Consider the following 23517-nt stretch of genomic DNA (forward strand, 5'->3'; position numbering starts at 1 on the left):
CCTAAATACGTTCAGGAGTAAACCATCACATAAATTGCATGGTCTCACTCAGTGTGCAATAATAGTGTTTTTTATTGTTGAATGACGACCTCATCTCTGTACCCCACACATACAATTATATGTATGGTCCCTTAGTTGAGCATTGAATTTCAAACAGATTCAAACACAAAGACCAGGGAGGTTTTTCAATGCCTCGTAACGAAGAGCACCTATTCCTAGATGGGTGAAAAGCAGACTTTGAATATCTATTTTAGCATGGTGAAGTTATTATTACACTTTGAATGGTGTATCAATACACCTACTCACTATAAAGATAAAGGCGTCCTTCCTAACTCAGTTCACGGAGAGGAGGAAACCCAGTCAGGGATTTCACCATGAGGCCAATGGTGACTTTAAAACAGTTACAGAGTGATGGCTGTGATAGGAGAAAACTGAGGATGGCACAACAACATTGTAGTTACTCCACAATACTAACGTAAAGGACAGAATAAACAGAATACAAATATTCCAAAACATGCATCCTGTTTGCAATAAGGCACTAAAGTAAAACTGCAAAAAAATGTGGCAAAGAAATGAACTTTATGTCCTGAATACAAAGCATTGTGTTTGCAAATCAAACACATCGCTGAGAACTACACTTTACATTTTGAATAAAGTGGTGGCTGCATCATGTTATGGGTATGGCTGGCATTGGCAAAGACTAGAGAGTTTCTTTTAAAGAATACAAATTAACAGAATAGAGCTAAGCACAATCCTAGAGGAAAACCTGGTTCAGTCTGCTTTCCAACAGACACTGGGGGAAAAGTTCACCTTTCAGCAGGACAGTAACCTAAAACGCAAGGCCAAATATACACTGGAGTTGATTACCAAGATTTTCCTAAGTGGCTTAAATTGGCATGAAAATCTGTGACAAGACTTGAAAATGGCTATCTAGCAATGATCAACAACCAACTTGACAGAGCTTGAAGAATAATTTTAAAATATTGTACAATCCATGTGTGCAAAGCTCTTGTATTGACTCAGGGGTGTGAATACTTATGTAAATGAGATATTTCTGCATTTAATTTTCAATACATTTGCTAAAATATCTAAAAACATGTTTTCACTTTGTCATTATGGGGTATTGTGTGTAGATGGGTGAGGAATTATTATTTTTTAATCCATGTTGAATTCAGGCTGTAACACAACAACATATGGAAAGGGGCCAGGGGTGTGAATACTTTCTGAAGGCTCTATACTTGTGCAATACATTGCCAACCAGTGGCATTAGGAGGCATTTGCATACAAACTCACAAACCTGCTGAAAAGAAGTAGCCTACAAGCCTACATGCCATATTCTGAGTGTTTTTACGCAATGTAGTCATGTGTAATTTATTACACTTTAGTCCAGGTTTACACTCCAACCCTGTTCCTGGAGAGATACCCTCCTGTAGGTTTACACTCCAACCCTGTTCCTGGAGAGATACCCTCCTGTAGGTTTACACTCCAACCCTGTTCCTGGAGAGATACCCTCCTGTAGGTTTTCACTCCAACCCTGTTCCCGGAGAGCTACCCTCCTGTAGGTTTTCAATCCAATCCCAGTTGTGACTAACCTGATTCAGTTTATCAACAAGTTTACGATTAGAATCAGGTGTGCTAGATTAGGGTGGGCACAAAAACCTAAAGGGGGGTAGCTCTCCAGGAAAAAGATTGGAGTGAAAACCTACAGGAGGGTATCTTTCCAGGAACAGGGTTGGAGTGAAAACCTACAGGAGGGTATCTCTTCAGGAACAGGGTTGCAGAGCCCTTCTCTTGGCTATAGGCCTAGTGCTCTTTGACTAAATGTAATCCAACATTGTCCTTTGTGCACCACATCCCATTTACAGTAATTTCAAGTACATAAATAATAAGTGTTCTTGCTGAAAGCCAAAGTCACACTCCTATGACACCCATAGAGTGGCCTGAAACTCACCACAAAACATGGAACTACAAACATGTTCACACATCCACTCTTTGTCTAATCTTTATCAAGACATACAATGACAATTGTTACAAGTATTTGTTTAAGCCATGATCTTGATCGTAATAGACTACTTTTGTCATTGTGTGGGGAGTTTTGACCTGCTTTTATAACAGAGCCCTCGTGTGGTCTCAGGAGGTACCGCAAATAAGTTTCAGTTTCATAAAGATGACAATGTCATGTGTTGAGTTGTGGTTTCATTTCACTTTTCTTTCTAAACTGAGTGTACACATAGACCCATTAACAGGACAGGTCACCACAGCAGGAATACACAGCACAGACAGAAACTGTAGAGCCAACACAACACACAGCACGCAAACCTGTTACCTCCCCCCTCTCTCCCAAAGGACATAAGATCATTGAGAATTGTATTGCGACCACCACCCTGATTGGCCACTGTTAATTATCTGACAGGACTACATTTCCCTCTTTCTCTAAATGTAGTGTGTGTTCTGATACACTATCCCATTGTGCTGTATTTTTGGATTCAAGTCATTCAGAAACCTGAATATAAGCTTGATGAACAATATGAATGTGGCTATGTATAATTCCAGAGACTGACAACTGCTGGATATTTTGTAGAGTACATCACTGCCATAATGGGTCCTGTAGTTAATGATTGATCTTATTCATGTCAAATATCTTTCAGCAGTTGATGTTTTGGTCATTACATAAGAAAATGTAACTTTAGTCTCTCAGGGAAGGAAAGCAGTGGAATGTTGAGTTGTATGTTTTATTCTCAAATAATCTACAAAAGCAAAAATAATTAGCAAACAACAAACAAAACTAAATGGCTAAAGGGTTATTAAGAAAGGCTATTGACTAGTTACATTAATGCTAAATAAGTGCTTAGTGGTAATAATGCTAATTGAATAATGTTACGTAAATGCTTATTCACATGAAACAATCATTTCATAGAGGACATATTTCTTCCACATTGTTTACAGCAGTACAAAAAAAAGAAACACCCTCAAATCTTTAATTAATGATAGATCTTTATGTAACAGTTGTTTTTATTTTTGGCAAAATCCATATCCCTCACACATTTCTATTTTTCTCCTTTTAAAAGAGCAAGCAGTCATTTGTATCTACACAAAACAGGCACCAAAACAATACATTTTTATATAGCCATTTCTTCAAGTAACATACAGTGGAATAGTTTTCATTCAGCAAAACGTGTGAAAAGACATCTATCTACAGGTAGGGAGGCCTGGTGACAACACGAAGGATACATATCCTACAAAATACAGAATAACATACCAGTACGTACTGAAAACAGACAAGAAATATATACATCCCTGAAATAAACAGCAAAATGAAACCAACGAAAAACATTCACATTCTATGTGCCAGAATTACACGAGCATAGTGATTGGTTGCTTCTTATTCATCATCATCCATTATAAACATCATCCTCATGTTCTTCTCCTCTCTTCATACAGATTCCAAAGTTCATAAATCATCAAATATGGTGCACTCATTCACCATTAAACACACACCCACCCCATACCACTGCTCTGTTTCTTTCCACAAGGTATGAAGGTGCCACTCATTCACCATTAAACACACACCCACCCCATACCACTGCTCTGTTTCTTTCCACAAGGTATGAAGGTGCCACTCATTCACCATTAAACACACACCCCCCATACCACTGCTCTGTTTCTTTCCACAAGGTATGAAGGTGCCACTCATTCACCATTAAACACACACCCCCCATACCACTGCTCTGTTTCTTTCCACAAGGTATGAAGGTGCCACTCATTCACCATTAAACACACACCCCCCATACCACTGCTCTGTTTCTTTCCACAAGGTATGAAGGTGCCACTCATTCACCATTAAACACACACCCCCCATACCACTGCTCTGTTTCTTTCCACAAGGTATGAAGGTGCCGCTCATTAGGGAATTCTTTGATTAATTCATGAATATTTCAAAATATAGAATTTATCAATATATTTGATGACTAAGATATTGTAGCATAAATCAATAGAAAAAGCAGGCATTTACAGTTCTTCTATTAGCTAGCTGAAAATCACAGAAGCTGATAAGGTTGAAAGGTCCGGTTAACATGTTTTGGTCAAACACACTACTATACTTTTCACTGCAGTAAGATTCAGGGCGTGATCCCTGTTTGAATACTTGGCCAATGCACTATTTTATTCCTCATCACTGATTTGCATGTGATTGGATACGTGTAAGCAAGGTTTCTACCATACTGCTTTAACCTATCAGATCTGCGTTCAATTCAAGGGAGGAAGGAAGGATACAGTACATGCTTCAAACAGGACCCTGGTCAAATGCTAAGAATGGTCCCCATTTTACATGGTGGACTCAATCACATGAACTACACATACTTCTAAAATGAAACAATAATAAAATGGAGGGATAAAATGACAGAACAGGATCTAAAACTCGTAGTCCTCTTCAGCCATGTCGATGGCCCAGGCAAACTTCTCCCTCTGGGTTTTGTTGTAAATCTTCTCCATGGGAACGTCCCATTTCTTAACCCTGCAGAGGAGAGGAGGAGAGGAAGAGAGAAGGAGAGCAGGGCATTAGGAGAGAGAACTAAAGACAGAGGAGGGAAAGCAAACAAAAGTATTGGGACAGTGACACATTTTTTGTTGTTTTGGCTACAGACACATAAATATCCTACCCCCAAGTCATGTTAATAACAGGGGAGGGTATGGTATTTGTGTGTCTGTAACGTTCTAACTCATCATTATTCCCAATTCATTCAGGATTATCTGTAGTCATGGTAGCATCCACATTAATGTAGAAGTGTTTAGAAACATACTCTAATCTTATTTACAATAAAAGTGACTTCTAAATAACACAATACATTATTTACCATTCATTTATATTGGGCACAAAATAATCTGAAACAACCAAAACAAACAGCAAATGCACCCAACAAATGTATAAAGTCACAAGCTTGATGTAGTCATTGCGTGCTATGAATATGGGACCAAAAGCTAAACATTTGACTATGTTAATATACATATAAGTGAATTTGTCCCAATACTTTTGGTCCCCTAGAATGGGGGTTCTATGCACAAAAACTGCTGTAAATTCAAAGGGTTCACCCTCAAATGAAAGCTGTCAGTCGAAAGTACTACTTAAGTCGTTTTTGGGGGAATCTATACTTTACTTTACTATTCATATATTCATATATTAGTCAACTTTTACTTTTACTCATTCCTACAGAAACAACATTTCTAAAGAAAATATGTACTTTTTACTCCCATACATTTCCCCTGACACCAAAAAGTACATACATTTCCCCTGACACCAAAAAGTACATACATTTCCTCTGACACCAAAAAGTACATACATTTCCCCTGACACCAAAAAGTAGTTACAGTTAAAATGCTCAGGCAGGACAGAATGATGGTCCAATTCACACACCTATCAACCATCCCTACTATCTCTGATCTGGCAGACCCACAGAAAAATGTATATTGTGGTTGTGTTGGAGTGTTCCACTGTCTGTCCGTAAAAAAGACAAAATAAAATAGCTTAATATAAGGAATTTGATGTATAGCATTTTACTTTTCACAATTGTTTCATGTTTCAAGTTGAATACTTGTTCCACCACTGTACTTAGGTACATTTAAAACCTGATACTTTTAGAATTGTACTCAAGTAGTATTTTACTGGGTGACATTCACTTTTAGCTGAGTCATTTTCTATTAAGATATTGTACTTTTAAAGTATGAGAATTGAGTACTTTTCCCACAACTGGCTATTTGTCCCGGGCGGCCACGTCACATTGCCTCTACATGTGGAGGAAGAGCTCTGTGAGGGGACGCTCTCTGGCCCTACAAACAAACCCTATTGTTCCTCACTCACACACACTTTCCTTCTCACCCTTTCGTTCTCTTCTTCACTCTGCTTTCCCACAATGCACAAGCATTTCCTGCCTTCTGTCACCATTGGCGACCACTAGCGACCCCTCCACTACCCCCCACCCCCCCAAGACACACCCCCACCCCCGCCTATGAAAACATTACATGTATGACAGGCTTACGTATGTAACTACTTTAGTAACAAATATATTCCTCAGTTTGTACCTGGTAACGTCAGACATCACTTACTTACTTATCGTGTAATTACAAGATAAATTAACTACATGGTATCTGTGATAATTGTGAAGTAAAATGTAATCCGCTCTATGTAATGTGATCATTCCCGTCTGTCTGTCTGTCTGTCTGTCTGTCTGTCTGTCTGTCTGTCTGTCTGTCATTTACCATGCCACAGAGATGCGTGGGTCCAGGTAGTTGAGTTTGGAGGTTCCCAGTGCGATCTGCTTGTTCTCCTCTCTGTCTGTGGCCTGCATCTGTAGCTTCATCAGTTGTTCCTCTATCCTCTGGACCGCTTTCCTCTTCACCTCCACCATCCTGAGGACACCACACAAGTCATTGATTAGCTGATTGATCCATCCCTAGTTCTACCAAATCGGATTGGGGTAAGAAATGAGTATAAACTTCCACCTATCTGCCGGCAAGGTGAGTCTATTGTCATTTGTATGCAGCACAAAGTACGTAGGGGAAGGGGCTAGCTAGGGGTTGACTTGGCATGGGGCCCTAGTCTGGTGGAGTTTCAGTAGAGCTGTACTCACTTTTTACTTCGGTCATCATGTGAGGCCTTGTGCTCTGTCTTTGCCCCCTTCAGCTGTTTCCTGGTGGCAGACAGCTGCTTCTGCTTCTCGTCTATCTGAGAGCATTAAAACACACACACACACACACACACACACACACACCCACACACACACAAACACACACACACACACACACACACACACACACACACACACACACACACACACACACACACACACACACACACACACACACACACACACACACACACACACGGTCATTACTGTGTATACTATATGGGTACTGTGACAGCAAAAATATACATTTCAGTGCAAGTGGACAATAGATACTTATTCTATTCTACTGTTACCTTGGTTTGCAGGTTCTGCATGGACTTCTCAAAGGTCTTAGGTGCAGCCCTCTGGTGGTTGCACAGTATAGCCACAGCCCGGTTGGCTCTGTTGTAGGACAGGATCTTAGCAGGAATGCTCTCATCCGCTGGAGACAGACACAGATACAGTATTTACCATGCACTTTTCAAAGAAATATCTGGTAAATTGTGTAGGCTACCTCAACATAAAGTTGAACCAACTATTTGCTCACTGTTTGCTGCTGCCAATGTGATCTTTATTAAAGCTAGTAACACAGCAACAATAACATTTGTCCCGACATCAGGTTAGTAGAAGCAAACAGTGGGCAGACAACTTCATCCACTATTGGCTAGTGGACTTGTCACTCATCGGAGCAGTGTGTGTGATTGGCTGTCTGCGTGCTGTCACTCACGGCTGGTGAGCTCTTTGAGCTGCTGCTGCAGGGTGATGGAGGCATTGTACGTACGGAACACTTTGGCTGTCAACCCGTCCATCAACTCCTGGAGGTGCTTATTCAGAATAGAGGTCTAGAGAAGAGGAGGAAGAGAAGGAACAGAGAAAGATATAAAGGCAGGGGAAGAGAGGTGAAGTTAGGGGAGATGAGGGAGAGAGAGAGGTGAGTTTAGGGGAGATGAGGGAGAGAGAGAGGTGAGTTTAGGGGAGATGAGGGAGAGAGAGAGAGAGGTGAGTTTAGGGGAGATGAGGGAGAGAGAGAGAGGTGAGTTTAGGGGAGATGAGGGAGAGAGAGAGAGAGGTGAGTTTAGGGGAGATGAGGGAAAGAGAGAGAGAGAGGTGAGTTTAGGGGAGATGAGAGAGAGAGGTGAGTTTAGGGGAGATGAGGGAGAGAGAGAGGTGAGTTTAGGGGAGATGATGGAGAGAGAGAGGTGAGTTTAGGGGAGATGAGGGAAAGAGAGAGAGGTGAGTTTAGGGGAGATGAGGGAAAGAGAGAGAGGTGAGTTTAGGGGAGATGAGGGAGAGAGAGAGGTGAGTTTAGGGGAGATGATGGAGAGAGAGAGGTGAGTTTAGGGGAGATGAGGGAAAGAGAGAGAGGTGAGTTTGAGTTTAGGGGAGATGAGAGAGAGAAGTGAGTTTAGGGGAGATGAGGGAGAGAGATAGGTGAGTTTAGGGGAGATGATGGAGAGAGAGAGGTGAGTTTAAGGGAGATGAGAGAGAGAGGTGAGTTTAGGGGAGATGAGGGAGAGAGAGGGTGAGATGTGAATTTAGGGGAGATTAGTGAGAGAGAGGGTGAGAGAGGTGAGTTTAGGGGAGATTAGCAATAGAGAGGGTGAGAGACGTGAGTTTAAAGGATATGAGAGAGAGAGAGGTAGGTGAGTTTAGGGGAGATGGGTGCGAGGGGGAGGTGAGTTTAGGGAAGATTGGGGAGAGATATGGGAGATGAGGAGAGAGGGAGGTGAGTTTAGCGGAGATGGGGGAGAGAGGGAGTTGAGTTTAGGGAAGATTGGAGTGAGATATGGGAGATGAGGAGAGAGGGAAGTGAGTTTAGATGAGATGAGATGGAGGGAGGTGAGTTTAGGGGAGATGGGGAGCGGGAGGTGAGTTTAGATGAGATGAGATGGAGGGAGGGAGGTGAGTGTAGAGGAGATGGGGGAGAGAGGGAGAGAGGGAGGTGAGTTTAGATGAGATGGGGAGAGAGGGAGGTGAGTTTAGGGAAGATGGGGGTGAGATATGGGAGATGGGGAGAGAGGGAGGTGGGTTTAGGGAAGATGGGGGTGAGATATGGGAGATGGGGAGAGAGGGAGATTAGATGAGATGAGATGGAGGGAGGTGAGTGTAGAGGAGATGGGGGAGAGAGGGAGAGTGGGAGGTGAGTTTAGATGAGATGAGAGGGAGGGAGGTGAGTTTAGGGGAGATGAGGGAGAGAGGTGAGTTTAGGGGAGATGAGGGAGAGAGAGAGAGGTGAGTTTAGGGGAGATTAGAGAGAGAGAGGGTGAGAGAGGTGAGTTTAGAGGAGATGAGGGTGAGGGACGTGAGTTTAAAGGAGATGAGAGAGAGGTAGGTGAGTTTATGGGAGATGGGTGCGAGAGGGAGGTGAGTTTAAGGGAGTTGAGGGAGAGAGGGAGGTGAGTTTAGATGAGATGGGGAGAGAGGGAGGTGAGTTTAGATGAGATGGGGAGAGAGGGAGGTGAGTTTGGGGAAGATGGGGGTGAGATATGGGAGATGGGGAGAGAGGGAGGTGAGTTTAGATGAGATGGGGAGAGAGGGAGGTGAGTTTGGGAAAGATGGGGGTGAGATATGGGAGATGGGGAGAGAGGGAGATGCAGGTGAGTTTAGAAGAGAGGGAGGGAGGTGAGTTTAGAGGAGATGGGGGAGAGAGGGAGGAGGCGGCGAGTTTAGATGAGATGAGGGAGGTGAGTTTAGGGGAGATGAGAGGGAGAGGTAGGTGAGTTTAGATGAGATGGGGGAGAGAGGGAGAGGGAGGGAAGTGAGTTTAGAGGAGATGGGAGAGAGAGGGGTAGGTGAGCTTAGGGGAGATAGGGGAGAGGTAGGGGAGACGGGGGAGAGAGGGAGAGGTAGGTGAGTTTAGATAAGATGGGGGAGAGAGGGAGGTGAGTTTAGGGGAGATGTTGGGGAGATGGGGGAGAGAGGGAGAGGTAGGGGAGTTTAGATGAGATGGGGGAGAGAGGGAGAGGCCGGTGAGTTTAGGGGAGATGGGAGAGAGAGGAGGTGAGTTTGGAGGAGATGGGGAGAGAGGGAGAGGGTGGTGAGTTTAGGGGAGATGGGAGAGAGAGGGGGTGAGTTTAGAGGAGATGGGGAGAGAGGGAGAGGTGAGTTTAGAGGAGATGGGGAGAGAGGGAGAGGGGGTGAGTTTAGGGGAGATGGGGAGAGAGGGAGAGGACGGTGAGTTTAGGGGAGATGGGGAGAGAGGGAGAGGGCGGTGAGTTTAGGGGAGATGGGGAGCGAGGGAGAGGGGGTGAGTTTAGGGGAGATGGGGAGAGAGGGAGAGGGCAGTGAGTTTAGGGGAGATGGGGAGAGAGGGTGAGGGAGTGAGTTCAGGGGAGATGGGGAGAGAGGGAGAGGGGGTGAGTTTAGGGGAGATGGGGAGAGAGGGAGAGGGCGGTGAGTTTAGGGGAGATGGGGAGAGAGGGAGAGGGCGGTGAGTTTAGAGGAGATGGGGAGAGAGGATGAGAGGGGTGAGTTCAGGGGAGATGGGGAGAGAGGGAGAGGGCGGTGAGTTTAGGGGAGATGGGGAGAGAGCGAGAGAGGGAGAGGGCGGTGAGTTTAGGGGAGATGGGGAGAGAGGGAGAGGGCGGTGAGTTTAGAGGAGATGGGGAGAGAGGATGAGAGGGGTGAGTTCAGGGGAGATGGGGAGAGAGGGAGAGGGCGGTGAGTTTAGGGGAGATGGGGAGAGAAGGAGAGAGGGAGAGGGCGGTGAGTTTAGGGGAGATGGAGAGAGAGGGAGAGGGCGGTGAGTTTAGAGGAGATGGGGAGAGAGGGAGAGGGGGTGAGTTTAGGGGAGATGGGGAGAGAGGGAGAGGGCGGTGAGTTTAGGGGAGATGGGGAGAGAGGGAGAGGGCAGTGAGTTTAGAGGAGATGGGGAGAGAGGATGAGAGGGGTGAGTTCAGGGGAGATGGGGAGAGAGGGAGAGGGCGGTGAGTTTAGGGGAGATGGGGAGAGAGGGAGAGAGGGAGAGGGCGGTGAGTTTAGGGGAGATGGAGAGAGAGGGAGAGGGCGGTGAGTTTAGAGGAGATGGGGAGAGAGGGAGAGGGGGTGAGTTTAGGGGAGATGGGGAGAGAGGGAGAGGGGGTGAGTTTAGGGGAGATGGGGAGAGAGGGAGAGGGCGGTGAGTTTAGGGGAGATGGGGAGAGAGGGAGAGGGCGGTGAGTTTAGAGGAGATGGGGAGAGAGGATGAGAGGGGTGAGTTCAGGGGAGATGGGGAGAGAGGGAGAGGGCGGTGAGTTTAGGGGAGATGGGGAGAGAGGGAGAGGGCAGTGAGTTTAGAGGAGATGGGGAGAGAGGATGAGTGGGGTGAGTTCAGGGGAGATGGGGAGAGAGGGAGAGGGCGGTGAGTTTAGGGGAGATGGGGAGAGAGGGAGAGAGGGAGAGGGCGGTGAGTTTAGGGGAGATGGAGAGAGAGGGAGAGGGCGGTGAGTTTAGAGGAGATGGGGAGAGAGGGAGAGGGGGTGAGTTTAGGGGAGATGGGGAGAGAGGGAGAGGGGGTGAGTTTAGGGGAGATGGGGAGAGAGGGAGAGGGCGGTGAGTTTAGGGGAGATGGGGAGAGAGGGAGAGGGCGGTGAGTTTAGAGGAGATGGGGAGAGAGGATGAGAGGGGTGAGTTTAGAGGAGATGGGGAGAGAGGGAGAGGGGGTGAGTTTAGGGGAGATGGGGAGAGAGGGAGAGGGGGTGAGTTTAGGGGAGATGGGGAGAGAGGGAGAGGGCGGTGAGTTTAGGGGAGATGGGGAGAGAGGGAGAGGGCAGTGAGTTTAGAGGAGATGGGGAGAGAGGATGAGAGGGGTGAGTTCAGGGGAGATGGGGAGAGAGGGAGAGGGCGGTGAGTTTAGGGGAGATGGGGAGAGAGGGAGAGAGGGAGAGGGCGGTGAGTTTAGGGGAGATGGAGAGAGAGGGAGAGGGCGGTGAGTTTAGAGGAGATGGGGAGAGAGGGAGAGGGGGTGAGTTTAGGGGAGATGGGGAGAGAGGGAGAGGGGGTGAGTTTAGGGGAGATGGGGAGAGAGGGAGAGGGCGGTGAGTTTAGGGGAGATGGGGAGAGAGGGAGAGGGCGGTGAGTTTAGAGGAGATGGGGAGAGAGGATGAGAGGGGTGAGTTCAGGGGAGATAGGGAGAGAGGGAGAGGGCGGTGAGTTTAGGGGAGATGGGGAGAGAGGGAGAGAGGGAGGGAGGTGAGTTTAGGGGAGATGGGGAGAGAGGGAGGGAGGTGAGTTTAGAGGAGATGGGGAGAGAGGGAGAGCACATTTGAGACACTGATGTAAGATCTGTTTTATATTTGACTATTAGCCCTCAGTGCCTTCATTCACCCAGTATTAAGACCATAGGTTGTCTCTCTTACATTGAGTCTGTCGAAGAGGTCATCCTCGGGCTGCTTATTCTCCAAGAACAGCTGCAGGTTCTTAAACACCTGAGATAGAATACACAGGTTCATTTAAGAGGGAGTCTTGACATGTCTTATTCCTTATAAAAAACACCAGTATTCTAGTACATTTCACTTTTAGGTTTAGATAAATAACCCTGACTAGGCTGGTGATCTAGTTATTCTCTTAGTTGTAATGTCTGATTCCTGCCAGATGAGGGTGCCGTCATCGAGCAGGTTGTGTGTGTGTGTGTGTGTGTGTGTGTGTGTGTGTATGCCAGTAATAGCAGGAAACAGACCTCCCCCAGAGGCAGAGCTGACGGAAAGCACTTTAGGCCTGGCTCACCTGTCTGTACAAACATCCTCCGAGCAATGTGTGTCCAAACACACACACACACACACACAAACACACACACACACACACACACACACACACACACACACACACACACACACACACACACACACACACACACACACACACACACACACACACACACACACACACACACAGGCAGGTGTGCGCACACAGGCAGATCATTAGAGCATGACTAACACACGCTCCAGACATCTGTTAAACGCTCGCCCAACACAGACTAGACCACCCGATCAAATGGAAGGGATGAAATCTTAAAAATCCCTTTAATTCTTAATCAAGATCCTCTTCTCTCCTCCCCCCTCCTCTGTTCTCCGTCTGTCCCCTCTCTCCTCCAATCCTCCCTCCTCTCCTCACCCTCTTCTCCACAGGCATCTTGTTGTAGTATCTGATGGAGTCTTTCCCTAGGAAGTCAAACTCCACCACGTACTCCTGGTCGTCCATCTTGGAGTACAGCTTGATGTGTTCCACCCTCAGGGAGCAGCAGCCAACCGTATCAGCCGTCTCCCCCTCCTCCTTCTCATTCCCCGCCCTCAAGGCCAGCTATAGGACACACAGGATGGAGGGCAGTATTTAGGTATCCAACCTCAATAGAAAAGGCTTGGAGTGGTGAAAACAGAACCTTGCTCACAACAATCCACAGCTAATAGATGAACTGTAACGTGTAATTCTCCTCACCTTGTCTATGAAGTAGAGAGCCACAGCTCTCTGTCTGACCCTCATCTCTTTAGACTTCCAGTCCTCTCTGTACTGGGCCCTCAGGCGCTCCACACACTTCTTCAGCCTCCGGGCTGTCTCATACTTCTGCCAGTCCTTCTCGCCCTGCACACAGGCAGACACGGAACAGAGGCAGACAGGGGACAGAGGCAGACACGGAACAGAGGCAGACACGGGACAGAGGCAGACACAGGACAGAGGCAGACACGGAACACAGGCAGACACGGAACAGAGACAGACAGGGGACAGAGACAGACACAGGACAGAGGCAGACACGGAACACAGGCAGACACGGAACAGAGACAGACACGGAACAGAGACAGACACGGGACAGAGACAGACACAGAACAGAGGCAGACACGGGACAGAGACAGACACAGAACAGAGGCAGACACGGGACAGAGACAGACACGGAACAGAGACAGACACAGAACAGAGGCAGACACGGGACAGAGACAGACACAGAACAGAGGCAGACACAGAACACAGGCAGACACGGAACAGAGACAGACATGGAACAGAGACAGACACGGAACAGAGACGGAACAGAGACAGACACGGAACAGAGACAGACACGGGACAGAGACGGAACAGAGACAGACACAGAACAGAGGCAGACACGGAACAGAGACAGACACGGAACAGAGACAGACACGGAAGAGAGACAGACACGGAACAGAGACAGACACGGAACAGAGACAGACAAGGAACAGAGACAGACACGGAACAGAGGCAGACACGGAACAGAGACAGACATGGGACAGAGACAGACACAGAACAGAGACAGACACGGAACCGAGGCAGACACGGAACAGAGACAGACACGGAACAGAGACAGACACGGAACAGAGACAGACACGGAACAGAGACAGACACGGAACAGAGACAGACACGGAACCGAGGCAGACACGGAACAGAGACAGACACGGAACAGAGACAGACACGGAACAGAGACAGACACGGAACCGAGGCAGACACGGAACAGAGGCAGACACGGAACAGAGACAGACACGGAACAGAGACAGACACGGAACAGAGACAGACACGGAACAGAGACAGACACGGAACAGAGACAGACACGGAACCGAGGCAGACACGGAACAGAGACAGACACGGAACAGAGACAGACACGGAACAGAGACAGACACGGAACCGAGGCAGACACGGAACAGAGGCAGACACGGAACAGAGACAGACACGGAACCGAGGCAGACACGGAACCGAGGCAGACACAGAACAGAGGCAGACACGGAACAGAGGCAGACACGGAACAGAGGCAGACACAGAACAGAGGCAGACACAGAACAGAGACAGACACGGGACAGAGACAGACACGGGACAGAGACAGACATAGGACAGAGACAGAGACGGGACAGAGGCAGACACGGAACAGAGGCAGACACGGGACAGAGGCAGACACAGAACAGAGGCAGACACAGAACAGAGGCAGACAGAACAGAGACAGACACAGAACAGAGACAGACACGGGACAGAGACGGAACAGAGACAGACACGGAACAGAGACAGACACGGAACAGAGACAGACACGGGACAGAGACAGACACGGAACAGAGACAGACACGGAACAGAGACAGACACGGGACAGAGACAGAACGGAGACAGACACGGGACAGAGACAGACACGGAACAGAGACAGACACGGAACAGAGACAGACACGGACAGAGACAGAACGGAGACAGACACAGAACAGAGACAGACACGGGACAGAGACGGAACAGAGACAGACACGGAACAGAGACAGACACGGGACAGAGACAGACACGGGACAGAGACAGACACAGAACAGAGACAGACACAGAACAGAGACAGACACGGGACAGAGACGGAACAGAGACAGACACGGAACAGAGACAGACACGGGACAGAGACAGACACGGACAGAGACAGACACGGGACAGAGACAGACACGGGACAGAGACAGACACGGACAGAGACAGACACGGACAGAGACAGACACGGACAGAGACAGACACGGGACAGAGACAGACACGGAACAGAGACAGACACGGGACAGAGACGGAACAGAGACAGACACGGAACAGAGACACACGGGACAGAGACAGACACGGGACAGAGACAGACACGGAACAGAGACAGACACGGAACAGAGACAGACACGGGACAGAGACAGACACAGAACAGAGACAGACACGGGACAGAGACAGACACAGAACAGAGACAGACACGGGACAGAGACAGACACAGAACAGAGACAGACACGGGACAGAGACGGAACAGAGACAGACACGGAACAGAGACAGACACGGACAGAGACAGACACAGAACAGAGACAGACACGGGACAGAGACAGACACGGGACAGAGACAGACACGGACAGAGACAGACACGGACAGAGACAGACACGGACAGAGACAGACACGGACAGAGACAGACACGGACAGAGACAGACAGACAGGTTACATCAGATTTAGGGTGAGTGATAAGGTCAGGATAAGGGAGTGAGGGACTCCTTTAGTAACCTCCTTTATTTGAGGTTAGGGTGAGAGGGTCATGGTTAGGAGTTAGATCTTAGAGTTACCTTGATTCTGGAGCTGAAGTAAATGTACTTGTTAGGGTTAGGAGGTTTAAGGTTGTCATTACCTTGATTCTGGAACTGGGGTTGAGCATGATGTACTTAATAGAACCCTGGATGTTCTCAGTCCACGACACCAGCCATGTGACCTTGTTGTCATGACGAACCTCCTTCCAGCGCGTGCCCTGGGGCGGCTTGGGGTGCTTGGAGTCTCTGAGGAGAAGAGGAGAAGGGCAGAGAGAAGGTTTGAAGAAGAATAAAGCAATACATTGGATCAAAGAGACTGAGTGAGACAACTTGGGGAAGAGGGGCTGAGAGATGTAGTGTTTTAGCTGGTCTAAGAGGTAAGCCTAGTCCACGTGGGTTCACCCCAAATCCTTTAGGGCTTGAGGCCTTCAGACCTCTCAATGGTATACTGAGGTTCTTCAAAGGAGTAAGGCTTCAATTGTGTTCTAAAGTCAAAGCTGATCCTGTTTTGACATTTCCTCTCCTATCACAGGACCGGGGTGAACAACACACCAAAACAACGCCAAGCTTAGCAGGTAGATGGCCAGCTTGTCCTTTTATTGTTTCCACCACTGGACTGGGCTCGAGGCGACACACACATGCGTGCGCATGCACACACACACACACGTGCACACATGAACACACACATACACACATACACACACACACACAACTGAGCCTGGGGCTACACAGACAGAGAAATGGCCTTTGACACACACGTAAACAACCATAGCATGTTTAAGACCATCACACACACAAACACAAACCATGCATGGAAACTAGAAGAGCCAGGACAGGACAGAGCCAGGACAGGACAGAGCCAGGACAGAGCCAGGACAGGACAGAGACAGGACAGGACAGAGCCAGGACAGAGCCAGGACAGAGCAAGGACATGGCAGAGCCAGGACAGGACAGAGCCAGGACAGGACAGAGCCAGGACAGGACAGGACAGAGCCAGGACAGAGCCAGGACAGGACAGAGCCAGGACAGGACAGAGCCAGGACAGAGCAAGGACATGACAGAGCCAGGACAGGACAGAGACAGGACAGAGCCAGGACAGGACAGGACAGCGCCAGTACAGGGCAGAGACAGGACAGAGCCAGGACAGGACAGAGCCAGGACAGAGCCAGGACAGAGCCAGGACAGAGCCAGGACAGAGCAAGGACAGGACAGAGTCAGTACAGGACAGAGACAGGACAGGACAGGACAGAGACAGGACAGGACAGAGCCAGGACAGGACAGAGCCAGGACAGAGCCAGGACAGAGCAAGGACATGACAGAGCCAGGACAGGACAGAGACAGGACAGAGCCAGGACAGGACAGGACAGCGCCAGGACAGGGCAGAGACAGGACAGAGCCAGGACAGGACAGGACAGAGCCAGGACAGGACAGAGACAGGACAGAGCCAGGACAGAGACAGGACAGAGCCAGGACAGGACAGGACAGAGACAGGACAGAGCCAGGACAGGACAGGACAGAGCCAGGACAGAGCCAGGACAGGACAGGACAGAGCCAGGACAGGACAGGACAGAGCCAGGACAGGACAGGACAGCAAGCAAAGATACTTTTTACCCTGGATAAAAATAGCTGCAGCAATCACAACAAGGCAGACATGGAGGGGGAGATAAGAGGGGGGAGGGAGGGAGGCATACAGAAGAAGGAGGGAGAAGTGGGGGACAGACATACAGCAGGGAGAGGAGGGATAAGGGAGAGAACAGAGGAACATAACAATGGGGCAGAGGGGTGGAGGACTCTTACATAAAAACACACACACATACAATAAGAAATCCCGTCACCGTAGAAAAAAAGGGTGTGACGTCAGGAACATAAAACTCCCACAAAACACAATGTCCCAATAACATGTTCTCTTCTCACGAGACATAGGTTCACACCCTTACACATGAAGCCGATAGAATCCATACAGGAGCAGGCACAACTTGGTAAGCAATTCAATGTGATTGTTGCAGGCCTCAATAGCTTACACCTCAAATATATAGTGGTATACAGGGACCTCTTGTGGTAGGAACACAAAACTTCACATTTATCATGAACTTGGTGATCCATTACATTTTTTTATTTCTTTATTTAACTAGGCAAGTCAGTTTAAGAACAAATTCTTATTTACAATAGGAACAGTGGGTTAACTGCCTTGTTCAGGGGCAGAACGACAGATTTTTGCCTTGTCAGCTCTGGGATTTGATGTAGCAACCTTTCGGTTACTAGTCCAACGCTCTAACCACTTGGCTACCTTTCTACCAACAATCCCTCGCAATGCTCATTCATCACCCTCTTTCCAACTAATGATGATGAAGATGGGGAGACTCACTTGCTGCAGTTGATAATGATGTCTTCAGGGCGGATGCGGCGTTTCAGCATGCCCATCTTTGGGTGGTCCCCACGCCCCCTGAACAGACCGGGAGGCTCGATGCGAAAGTTTCCAATTCGCTCCTTATGGTTGTCCATCACACAGAAACCATACTCCTGGAGGATACGCTCATTCTCCTCTTTGATTTTCTGGAAAACATTGGAGAACGTTGGAGGGTGTGTGAGCTGTAAACGTGTGTACTGTATGTGTACTGTATGTGTGTGTCTGTGTGTGCGAGCGCGTGTGCACATGTTGGTTCAGGGCCTCACCAGTTTCTCATCTTTGGACATCTGTTTCCGGGCCTCTGATTGGGCCTTGAAGTACTCGCTCATCTCCGTGAAGTTACACTTGTTTATATCTGTGATCTTTGACTTCTCCTCCGATGTCATTTCCTGGGGTTAAAGGACAGAATAGAGTTTTATTCATACAGGGGATCAAATGAGACTAAGGTCTCATTTGCAGTAGAGCCCTGTTTTCAATACAAAGAAAAAACATGCGCATTAAGAAAAACAATCACAATTAACATTTAAATGATCAGAAATCTATTTTTTGAAGGACCCAAGAGGCCCTAGAACATCCATTCCAACAGTTTGTTTTTCACATGTAAGGTACAGCATATCTGAAGTGTAATGTAATTCATTGACATCGTTTTAGAATGAGGCATTCTATAAGAGATCAAAGATGTCAGATAAATTGGAAATGTTTGCATTAGCTCTTTATAGATAATTAACATACAATGCTGCTCTCTTCTGGCGGTCAAAGAGGCCCAACCTACTTTTAGATATCAGGAACAGTGGTGAGTTTTAAAACCAGAGCCAGTAATGAACCTCAGTGCACAATGATATACAGCATCCAAGTGTGGACGCTGCAGCATGCATGTAAACAACACCCCATAATCCAATAATCCAATATACACATAATGGTAAAGGTTACCTGCCCTTTCCCACTTGGACAAAAGGAACACTTATGTGAGAATGCTGTTCATTGACTACAGCTCAGCGTTCAATACCACACTGCCCTTTCCCACTTGGACAAAAGGAACACCTATGTGAGAATGCTGTTCATTGACTACAGCTCAGCGTTCAATACCACAGTGCCCACAAAGCTCATCACTAAGCTAAGGACCCTGGGACTAAACACCTCCCTCTGTAACTGGACCCTGGACTTCCTGACGGGCCTCCCCCAGGGGGTGAGGGTAGGTAGCAACACATCTGCCACGCTGATCCTCAACACTGGAGCTCCCCAGGGGTGCGTGCTCAGTCCCCTCCTGTACTCCGTGTTCACCCACGACTGCATGGCCAGGCACGACTCCAACACCATCATTAAGTTTGCAGACGACACAACAGTGGTAGGCCTGATCACCGACAAGGACGAGACAGCCTATAAGGAGGAGGTCAGAGACCTGGCCGGGTGGTGCCAGAATAACAACCTATCCCTCAACGTAACCAAGACTAAGGAGATGATTGTGGACTACAGGAAAAGGAGGACCGAGCACACCCCCATTCTCATGAACGGGGCTGTAGTGGAGCAGGTTGAGAGCTTCAAGTTCCTTGGTGTCCACATCAACAACAGTCTAGAATGGTCCAAACACACCAAGACAGTCGTGAAGAGGGCACGACAAAGCCTATTCCCCCTCAGGAAACGAAAAAGACTTGGCATGGGTCCTCAGACCCTCAAAAGGTTCTACAGCTGCAACATCGAGAGCATCCTCACTGGTTGCATCACTGCCTGGTAAGGCAATTGCTTGGCCTCCGACCGCAAGGCACTACAGAGGGTAGTGCGTATGGCCTAGTACATCACTGGGACTAAGCAGCCTGCCATCCAGGACCTCTACACCAGGCGGTGTCAGAGAAAGGCCCTAAAAATTGTCAAAGACCCCAGCCACACCAGTCATAGACTGTTCTTTCTACTACCGCATGGCAAGCGGTACCGGAGTGCCAAGTCTAGGACAAAAAGGCTTCTCAACAGTTTTTACCCCCAAGCCATAAGACTTCTGAACAGGTAATCAAATGGCTACCCGGACTATTTGCATTGTGTGCCCCCCCAACCCCTCTTTTACGCTGCTGCTACTCTCTGTTTATCATATATGCATAGTCACTTTAACTATACATTCATGTACATACTACCTCAATTGGGCCGACCAACCAGTGCTCCCGCACATTGGCTAACCGGGCTATCTGCACTGTGTCCTGCCACCCACCACCCGAGAGCATATCTTTTGTTTTGTTAGCATTCAGCACCAACTTAAGATCAGAAAGTGTCTTCTGCAGTACCAGAATTTTAAAATGCTTGGCCAACAGTAGGTGCAATGGAGTATAACACAGTATTCCATGGGGCATAACTCAACTGATATCTGTCTGAACGTTCCCCTAGAGGAAACAGAGCATGTCATGTTGTGTCTTGTCTCTGTCCTTTCCCTTCACCCTGTCTCCCTCTGCTGGTCGTTGTTAGGTTACCTTTTCTCCCCCGCTTTCTCCCAGCTGTTCCTTGTCTCCTCTAACTACCCATTCACCCCGTTTCCCACCTGTTCCCTTTTTCCCTCTGATTAGGTCCCTATATCTCTCTCTGTTTCTGTTCCTGTCCTTGTCGGATTCTTGTTTGTGTTTCATGCCTGAGCCAGACTATCGTCATGTTTGCTGTAACCTTGTCCTGTCCTGTCGGAATCTGCCGGTCTATCTGAGCCTACCTATGTTTGGTTATTAAAGAAGCTCTGTTTAAGTTAGTTCGCTTTTGGGTCCTCATTCACTCACCATAACAGAAGAATCCGACCAAGAATGGACCCAGCGACTTCGGATCCTCTCCACTCAGCCGTCGGAATCCAGGGAGCGATGCTAGGCAGACACGAGCAGGAAGTGTCTGCTGCTCGACATGCCGTTGAGACCCTGGCCACCCAAGTCTCCAACCTCACAGAACAGGTTCACCATCTCCGCCTCGATCCACCGGCCACTTCCAGGGCTTTCGAATCTCCGGAGCCCAGAATCAATAACCCGCCGTGTTACTCTGGGGAGCCCACTGAATGCCGCTCGTTCCTCACCCAGTGTGATATTGTGTTTTCTCTCCAGCCCAACACTTACTCCAGGAGCACTGCTCGTGTCGCCTACGTCATATCTCTCCTTATTGGACGGGCTCGTGAGTGGGGCACGGCAATCTGGGAGGCAAGGGCTGAGTGTACTAACCAGTATCAGGACTTTAAGGAGGAGATGATACGGGTTTTTGATCGATCTGTTTTTGGGGAGGAGGCTTCCAGGGCCCTGTCTTCCCTATGTCAAGGTAATCGATCCATAACAGACTACTCTATTGAGTTTCGCACTCTTGCTGCCTCCAGTGGCTGGAACGAGCCGGCTTTGCTCGCTCGTTTTCTGGAGGGTCTCCGCGCAGAGGTAAAGGATGAGATTCTCTCCCGGGAGGTCCCTTCCAGCGTGGATTCCCTGATTGAACTCGCTATTCGCATTGAGCGACGGGTTGATCTGCGTCACCGAGCTCGTGGAAAGGAGCTCGCGTTCTCCGTTGCCCCCCTCTCCGCATCACTACCATCTTCCTCTGCCGGCTCGGGAGCTGAGCCTATGCAGCTGGGAGGTATCCGCATCTCGACTAAGGAGAGGGAACGGAGAATCACCAACCGCCTCTGTCTCTATTGCGGTTCTGCTGGTCATTTTGTCACTTCATGTCCAGTAAAAGCCAGAGCTCATCAGTAAGCGGAGGGCTACTGGTGAGCGCTACTACTCCTGTCTCTCCTTCAAGATCCTGCACTACCTTGTCGGTCCATCTACGCTGGACCGGTTCGTCAGCTTCCTGCAGTGCCTTAATAGACTCTGGGGCGGAGGGCTGTTTTATGGACGAGACCTGGGCTCGGGAACATGACATTCCTCTCAGACAGTTAAGGGAGTCCACGGCCTTGTTCGCCCTGGATGGTAGTCCTCTCCCCAGGATTCAGCGTGAGACGCTACCTTTAACCCTCACTGTTTCTGGTAATCATAGCGAAACCATTTCTTTTTTGATTTTTCGTTCACCTTTTACACCTGTTGTTTTGGGCCATCCCTGGCTAGTTTGTCATAATCCTTCCATTAATTGGTCTAGTAATTCTATCCTCTCCTGGAACGTCTCTTGTCATGTGAAATGTTTAATGTCTGCTATCCCTCCTGTTTCCTCTGTCTCTTCTTCACAGGAGGAGCCTGGTGATTTGACAGGGGTGCCGGAGGAATATCACGATCTGCGCACGGTGTTCAGTCGGTCCAGGGCCACCTCTCTTCCTCCACACCGGTCGTATGATTGTAGTATTGATCTCCTTCCGGGAACCACTCCCCCCCGGGGTAGACTATACTCTCTGTCGGCTCCCGAACGTAAGGCTCTCGAGGATTATTTGTCTGTAGCTCTTGACGCCGGTACCATAGTCCCCTCCTCCTCTCCCGCCGGAGCGGGGTTTTTTTTTGTCAAGAAGAAGGACGGGTCTCTGCGCCCCTGCATAGATTATCGAGGGCTGAATGACATAACAGTTAAGAATCGTTATCCGCTTCCTCTTATGTCTTCAGCCTTCGAGATCCTGCAGGGAGCCAGGTTTTTCACTAAGTTGGACCTTCGTAACGCTTACCATCTCGTGCGCATCAGGGAGGGGGACGAGTGGAAGACGGCGTTTAACACTCCGTTAGGGCACTTTGAATACCGGGTTCTTCCTTTCGGCCTCGCTAACGCTCCAGCTGTCTTTCAGGCATTAGTCAATGATGTCCTGAGAGACATGCTGAACATCTTTGTTTTCGTTTACCTTGACGATATCCTGATTTTTTCACCGTCACTCCAGATTCATGTTCAGCACGTTCGACGTGTCCTCCAGCGCCTTTTAGAGAATTGTCTTTTTGTGAAGGCTGAGAAGTGCACTTTTCATGCCTCCTCCGTCACATTTCTCGGTTCTGTTATTTCCGCTGAAGGCATTAAGATGGATCCCGCTAAAGTCCAAGCTGTCATTGATTGGCCCGTCCCTAAGTCACGCGTCGAGCTGCAGCGCTTTCTCGGCTTCGCGAACTTCTATCGTCGTTTCATCCGTAATTTCGGTCAGGTGGCCGCTCCTCTCACAGCCCTTACTTCTGTCAAGACGTGCTTTAAGTGGTCCGTTTCCGCCCAGGGAGCTTTTGATCTCCTCAAGAATCGTTTTACATCCGCTCCTATCCTTGTTACACCTGACGTCTCTAGACAGTTCGTTGTCGAGGTTGACGCGTCAGAGGTGGGCGTGGGAGCCATTCTTTCTCAGCGCTCCCTCTCTGACGACAAGGTCCACCCATGCGCGTATTTTTCTCATCGCCTGTCGCCGTCGGAACGTAACTATGATGTGGGTAACCGCGAACTGCTCGCCATCCGGTTAGCCCTAGGCGAATGGCGACAGTGGTTGGAGGGGGCGACCGTTCCTTTTGTCGTTTGGACTGACCATAGGAACCTTGAGTACATCCGTTCTGCCAAACGACTTAATGCGCGTCAGGCGCGTTGGGCGCTG

General features: G+C 48.5%; 1 protein-coding gene across 1 annotated transcript; it reads right to left on the reverse strand.

Annotated features, from left to right (window-relative positions):
* Positions 1-3850: 3850 nt before the first annotated feature.
* Positions 3851-18427, reverse strand: LOC139398196 (DNA topoisomerase 1-like; the record flags this gene model as incomplete). The annotated part of the gene is made up of 11 exons (XM_071144317.1): positions 3851-4513; positions 6253-6402; positions 6624-6718; positions 6974-7101; positions 7387-7501; positions 11996-12064; positions 12750-12935; positions 13071-13214; positions 15733-15877; positions 17997-18184; positions 18305-18427. Coding segments are annotated over 11 exons (1446 nt in total), but the record flags the coding sequence as incomplete, so codon positions are not given.
* Between the last annotated feature and the right edge of the window lie 5090 nt (positions 18428-23517).

Source organism: Oncorhynchus clarkii, unplaced genomic scaffold (genome assembly GCF_045791955.1).
Source record: "Oncorhynchus clarkii lewisi isolate Uvic-CL-2024 unplaced genomic scaffold, UVic_Ocla_1.0 unplaced_contig_8694_pilon_pilon, whole genome shotgun sequence".
NCBI lineage: Eukaryota > Metazoa > Chordata > Actinopteri > Salmoniformes > Salmonidae > Oncorhynchus > Oncorhynchus clarkii.